The 7,255-nt window shown below is 42.3% G+C and overlaps 1 protein-coding gene across 2 annotated transcripts in view; it reads left to right on the top strand.

The window, feature by feature from the left end:
• Positions 1-2,818: 2,818 nt before the first annotated feature.
• adcy3a (adenylate cyclase 3a) overlaps positions 2,819-7,255 on the top strand; it is a 31,518-nt gene continuing 27,081 nt past the window's right edge. For both annotated transcript variants that reach the window (XM_030071965.1, XM_030071964.1), the window contains exons 1-2: positions 2,819-3,010; positions 4,168-5,416. In XM_030071965.1, the coding sequence (XP_029927825.1) occupies positions 4,631-5,416 (786 nt within the window). In that variant the 5' untranslated portion in view covers positions 2,819-3,010; positions 4,168-4,630. The remainder of the gene's footprint in view (positions 3,011-4,167; positions 5,417-7,255) is intronic.

The following is a 7,255-nucleotide window of genomic DNA, read 5'->3' as shown; positions in this document are numbered from 1 at the left end:
TGCAGGGTTTCAGTGGAACAATCAATAGAGGCCTACCGGCGGTGTCATTGAAAACTGCAGAGTTTGGACAGGTTACATGCAGGCAGTCTAAATGGGGCATCAACGGGCCTTGCAACGCCACCACACAAAATATGGCAAAATATGCCAAAACTGTAAGAAGGGCATTCTGGCTTTAAGGTCCACATGTTCCCTCCAGAAATCTAAGGGTGTGCCAAATGTTTTCATTTCATGTCTGATAAACAGCTCTTTCTGTTGAGTGCTACAAGGCTCACAATGAGAAATACAGTGTTGAGGCGATGGAGGCTGACCAGAGCTGCTTTTTTGGTATGTTAATATTACTAATGTGTCAGCATGAACATAGTAATGATTTACTGGTGGTGAAATGAAACATGTAACACCTGTAACAAAATGTTCTATTTCTTATGTTTTGTTTCTTTTCAGGTATGAAGAATGAAACCGCTGATCAGAACATTTTTACACATTATAATAATGGTAAGAATTAAAATCTTTATTTATATAGCTCCTGTAGGTGTAATATGTAATATGTTTTGTCCATATAGTGCATATGTATATGGCAGGTATATCTATCTATCTATCTATCTATCTATCTATCTATCTATCTATCTATCTATCTATCTATCTATCTATAATACTGCTAATAAGATTAAAAATAGATATGTAATGCTGCAACTACAAGAATAAAACCAAAAATTAATTAATTAATTAAAAAAGAAACTTAAAAGAACATTAAAAGACGACACCACATAAAGGCAAGTCTATCCAGCTTTGTAGGGGAGACAAGGAATAACTGTGATATGGGGTTAGCTGTAACGCCGTCCCTTCCACCAATCAGGAGTAAGCTGGAGTCATGTGGTCACTGTTACATACTCATTCCATCTTGATCTTTACAGTTTCACATGTTTACAGTTTCATGTGTTTGTGATCAAAACTGCAGGTTTTACTGCCAAAAGCCTGATTTAGAGGTGAGACAGTAATTTTTAAAACTTATTTTATGTGTAAATGATTAAACAGTTCTCCTTCAGGTCAAATTCGATGAATTCCAGTTTTGCTGATCTCAAACCCAGTTTTACTAAAGCTAGGAATAAAATGGGGTTAGTTTGTAACAGTTTCATCCAAAGTGTTATAACTAACCCCCAAATGAAGAACATATCTATTTCTGGTAATTCTGTGACTGATTAAACGGTGAGGGAAGGGAGATCAGTTCAATCAGTTCTCAAGTTTAACTGAACAAAATTTAATTTAATTTAATTAATTAATTAATTTATTTATTTGACAATCCAAATATGCACCATTAGCCATTGTAAAAGAGATGCTAAAACTGTGTGCAAAAGGATCATAAGCATAATGTGTTTTATTTCATAGTGTGGGCTCACTTTAGCCGTCTCTCCTCATATTTTACATCGTCCCCCAGCTGCTGTTACAACTTACCCTGATTTTGAGGTTGGTATTTGACATCAGCTCATAAAGATGATGCTATATTAATAGATACTGGAATAACTGCTGTTTGTAGCAGACATATGTGGGAACTTTGTGTCTAAACCTGAGGTCTAACATGAGACAGAATGTATTAGGATTGTTCCTGGTCTCCCCTACTTTAAGCAAACTTCCAGTAAATGAAATAACAGTGAAACCGAATGTTGTTATTTTGCCAGGGGAGCCAGTTTGAATGCCTAGACTGGCTGGTGAGGAGTGGAAATTAAATAAATAAAACAGCTCCCTCCCTCAGCAGCCACTGCCATGGTGCCCTTGAGCAAGACGCGGATTCTTCAGCTGCTGCTGTGGAGCAGCTCAGTGGCTGTCAGGGGGTTGTGGCCCCAGTGTCAAAGCCTGAAGTGATTGTGATTGTTGGGAAAAGAGCACAGAGGCCCGTTCATTTTTGCCTGAATGAAATAAAGCAAACACACAATCTGAGTGTGAACTGCAGCAGCCAGAGGCAACTTCAAGCACAGGTGGACTGATACAGCTATGCACGAATGATTAAAAATAAACTTTTGCTCTTCAAAACTATGAATAATAGTTAGAGGAGTGTTTACTAAGAATTATTATTATTTTTCCCCCATTATCATTTGCAGGCACAGAGGGAAAGAGGTGGTGATGGTTTAAGGGGGCGTGGTTATTGAGGGAGAAAAATTGGAGATGCAGGGATGGCTGCGTCAAGTTACACACCCAATGATAGACTGAAAGCGGAAGTACAGCGGTATTAGCTTCAAAATAAAATTAAAATGTCAGTTTGGAAAAAAGGTAAACTTGGAATGAACATCAAAACATGACTGAAAAAATAATTTTAGATTTTAATTGTTATAATTCTGACTGTTTTAATTCTGATTCTCCAGAAACTGGTGTAGTATAACTCTGAGCGCAGTGGGTTATAAAGCGATAGTGGACATTAGCTTGGATTGTGTGGGATTGTTGTTATTTGTATATTTTTGTTAGTCCTATAAACCTATAGGTTTATGTTTATAGGACTAATGAGAGGTAACCCCACCTTCCCTCAGTTCACCCATTGTTGCATAATTATAATTATAGTTGCTTTACTGTATCGTAAAGTGAAGAAAATTGACAAAACTGAGCAATCACAGTTTTTGTTTCCTTAAATCTTCAGCTTGAAATAAACTCTTTATAATAATTTAATTCAACAAACTATTTTACTGTTGGCTCTTTTCCACCTCTCTGATTGTATTATTTCTCAAAAACGTTGAAAACCTTGTTCATTAATGAGACTGTCTTTATATTAAGCGACCGGAAACTGTGTAGTTATTCCGTCTAGCTTGACAGTGGAGCGGTTCCGTGTCTTCTGCGGAAAACACCCAAGACCAAAAAAGCCAGCAGTGGGGGTTTATATTCCCGTCGAGACACTTTCTATGAGCCATTTTTATTTCTACCAGACTAAGGGTGAACATGTAAACTGCTGTGGTCAAGGCGGACTCATGACACCCACATCTTTTAAAAGAGGACACCCAAAAGAGACGTGAAACTGCCTTTCTAGACGGTAAGCGGATGCAATAATATTGCATATGCAGATTATTTTCACACCATCTGGCACAACGGGGACAAAATCTCAGCTTCCAAAATAGATGAATGGAAATAAGATGCCACACATCGCGTCTCTGGAAAAGGAAGATGCGAATTAAAAACGATAATCAGCAATTGTGTGTGGAATATATAGAGATATCATAAGTCATAGAGCTTCCAGACGCCAAATCGGGCGGATTTGTTGGATTAATAAATATGACTAAGTGGCTTTAGCCCTACATTGGTGGTCTGTGTCACCTGAGAATGCTCTGTGTGGCAGATCCTGATTGCAGCCGTGATTATTATTACAGTCCAAGTCACAAATGTCGTCGGCCAACATCAGAACAATTTATGGTATTTGTTTTTAAAACTTCTGTATTTCCCTTGCCTTGACAGAGCGCAACATGTAGGCAGGCCTAACATCGCTGAGGCTGGCCCCGGTACGTGCCGTTCTGTTAGTGAGGAGAGCACGGTATCCCAGACTCCATTCAAACATCCGTCACTTTAAATTTGCCGTCCTCGCCGTCCAAAGTACAAACCTCACACACGGGATTTGTATCCTTATTGGAACCGTTTACATTCACTCTTCAATCCGGCGTCCATGTAACACCCCAAGCAGCACTCATTTTTTAAAGAATCAGCTTTGATCATTGGTTCCCTCTGTTTGATACCACGCATCACGGCGTGCTTTGATAGGAAACGTGCACTGAGGGCTTTAGACAATTGTGAAGTTGCACTTTTATTGAAACATGTGCTGGTTCGTGCTTGGGTGCACGCCGAATTGAAGTGTATCCTCTGCCAATTTGTAAAAGGTCCTCAGTAATGCCCTAGCTGCTATGTGCCTTTGCCAGTAAGCAAAAATACACGGAACAGCTACATATTTGAACGGAGTTGGGCTAGAATTGCATTGGGAACTTACTGTTTTTTCCCAATATGCGAACAGAACAGGGCGCAGAAAAAAAAAAAAAACCCAGCCCATTTAGTTAAGACTATGATCATATTTTGCCTGCTTAAGGGATTACACAGTACCCTGATCAAATGCACCTGTGTTTGATGTACAGCCTCACTAACTGTGTTTTGGCTGAAGCGCTAATTCATGATGACATTTCCTCCTTATGAATCTCTTTTGTTTAGGCTATGTGAGGTGTGACTATGGAGGCCCGACATGAGCAAAGCTGTCCAACCAAGAGGAATGAAGACGGAGAGAGAAGACGGCATTGCAAACCTAAACTTTGTTGGTACACTGCTGTCCGTGATGAGCCTGTGACTCTGCCATGAAACACAAACATGGAGCGCAGAGTGCAAAAAAGAGCCGGTGAAGGAAATGCGTTTGTGAAGCAGCTGAACAAGGAAGCAAGAAGTGCGTATTCTCTGTAGTGTGTAATTGCAGAGTGTGTGCGCTAGATGAACTGTCTGAGTCAAATGACAGCGATCGATTGAACGTCAATGGGCACATCCGTGTAAGAAGGCATCTTTCCGGTGCACAGGGCCTGACAATCAAGACACTTTTTGTGACTCATGCTACATATGTGGCACCTCAGGGCAACAAGGTAGTTGCACAGCAGAACAGAAAAGAGCAGATGATAGAGCTTGATGTATGCCTGAAAGTTACCACGGTATCTTATCTGCTCCTGTAGGACGACAACCAGATTTTCATTTTTCTGATTTAAAAAGGAGACACGGAACTAGAGCCACTACGCTGTCCGCTATGCCTCGGAATCGGGCCTTTTCAGAGCCAGAGTACTCGGTGGAGTATTCAGCGGACTGCTCGGTGACCCTGCCGTCCGACCCTGGCCAGGCAGTGGGGCGAACACATGAAGTGACGGTCCGCAGCTCAGGATGCTGCCTCTGCCTGCCGCGGTTCATGCGCCTCACCTTCGCGCCTGAGTCACTGGAAAACCTCTACCAGACCTACTTCAGACGGCAGAGACATGAAACCCTCCTGGTGCTGGTCGTGTTCGCAGCCCTCTTCGACAGCTACATCATCGTCATGTGCGCCGTCGTGTACACGAGCGACAAACTGGCCTCTGTGGTGGTGGCATCGGTGGGACTGGCAGCAGATATCATTCTCTACCTGCTGTGCCGCTATGGGCTGCTGCCGGACCGCATCTCACGGCGGGTGGTGCCCTACGCCCTGTGGGTGCTCATAGCAGCTCAGATATTCTGCTACCTGGGTCTGAACTACGCTCGCTTCCACCAAGCCAGCGACACCGTGGGCTGGCAGGCCTTCTTCAGCTTCTCTTTCTTCCTCACTCTGCCTCTGAGGCTGACACCCATTGTGCTCATCACTGCTGTATCCTGTGGCGTCCATACCCTGGTTTTGGGCGTCACCATCGCCCAGCAGCAGCAGGAGGAAATCCAGGGAGCAGCGCTGGGCAGACAGGTGAGGCAGGTAGATGAGGCAGAAGTTGGTCTGAGATGCCTCAAGATGCTGCATTCCATTTGCATTTACCTTGGATGAAATCTTTGCTTTCCAATGCTTTCCTCTCAGGTAGATGTGAAAAATAGACACTCATAAGGTTAATCTAATTGTTATTATCAGTATCTGCTATCTCAGAAATGAAAAAAAAAAAAAAAAAAAAAACACTTGTTGAAGTCTGCCATTTGTCCCATAGTACAAGAACTTGTATGGAACAAATGTTTTTAAAAGACTGATACATGGACCAACCATACAGTTCTTAATGCGCAAGGTCATAATGCTGTACAACTATTGAAATCATTAGGTGTAGACCTATATATCACCCCATTTTTAGAAATTGTCTGCAACGCTAGAGTAGCCACAGGATCACAGAGAACAATATTTGCACAGTGGGACAAATGCTGAACTTCAATGTTTGTTTGTTTTTTTCATATCCCATAGTATCAAAGTTTATTGCAGTTTGGTGAAATTAGCATGTTCATTGCACCTTTGCACACACAAACTTGTTGTGAGCATACTTGGGAATGAAGCCAAAGTATCACTAGAACCTGTTTTTGAACCAACTGCAGCGTACGGCCAAGATTCCTGCAAGGTTTTGAATGGGTCATGCTCAGAGTACTGGGGTGAATGCAAACAAAATGCAGCAGCATCTTCAGGCCATCGGGCTAAAAATGGAGGGTAAGATTAATGTGTGTAGGAACACGTTGGACAAACGGACAAATGGGTGGATTTTCTAAAGAGTAGATTGATGTAAAGTAGTGCCTGTTTGAAGGAGTCCCATATATGGAGAAGGATTGAGAGGAAATTTGACTCTGTGATCTGTTAATCATGACAAAAGGATTGGGGCTTTGACCGGGAAGAATCAGAGAACGGAAAAACTGAAAAGTGACAGATCGCAGACATTGCATTAACAGATAGAAATAATGATAGGTGAGTGTGTGTATGTGGAGGAGGAATGGGGTGCCGTTGATTTGGAAAGAGAGATGTGGGCTTTTACGTGGCAGAATGGATTTAGAGAATGACACAGGCATTTGTGTGGGTTGGTGTGAAGGACACTCCTGAGGGACGGGTAGCATGCCTGACATGAAGAATATGACAGATAGAATGACAAATGCGGAATCTCGGCTGGAGTATTAAGTCCCATAGTGAGACTGCATTTTTTTCAGGTGGAGTGAACATACGCAGGAGAATAATAACTTCTTTCAATGAATCCCTCGCTGTCATGTGAACGAGCTGGTGTAGGGCAAATTTCACGTTTCGATTGAGTCCAGTTATGATCTCTGAACTCTGATCAATGGATGCTGTTGACGAGTCTTCATAGGGACTTTTGTCAAGTAAGTGAGAACACGTGTTGAAGACAAACCTCAATCAGCACTGAGCCCCGCAGACACCGTTATACAACATATGGAGTGTTCACCGTGTTCAAGGCCATGTACCCATTTGACATTGACATTCCAGGTCTGTTTACAGCTCTCTCGCTGATAGCGTTTTGTTGTCAATAAGCAACATTCTGCCTTGTCATTAGGCTACTTTAATTCCAGGGGACCTGTTCAATAAAAGGTCAAACACCCAATCTGAGCTTCCGTCTGTAATTGGAGGATCGAAACATTAGCAAAGGGCAGGGGCAGTTTGGGGAATGGTGGATTTACCAGTCTGACCCTAACCCAGTTGTTCAATGACAGCCACCCCAAATCTAACCTTGCCTTCAGACTGCCAGTAACTTGGTTTATGTGTTGCCCTGTTCTGTCTGGGTGGTGTGACAGGCTCCTGTTGCATCTCTAGTGGTATTTAGCAACAAAGAAT

Source organism: Myripristis murdjan, chromosome 16 (assembly GCF_902150065.1).
Source record: "Myripristis murdjan chromosome 16, fMyrMur1.1, whole genome shotgun sequence".
NCBI lineage: Eukaryota > Metazoa > Chordata > Actinopteri > Holocentriformes > Holocentridae > Myripristis > Myripristis murdjan.
The sequence above is the reverse complement of the archived record's forward strand: the minus strand, read 5'-3'. Positions and strand labels throughout refer to the sequence as shown.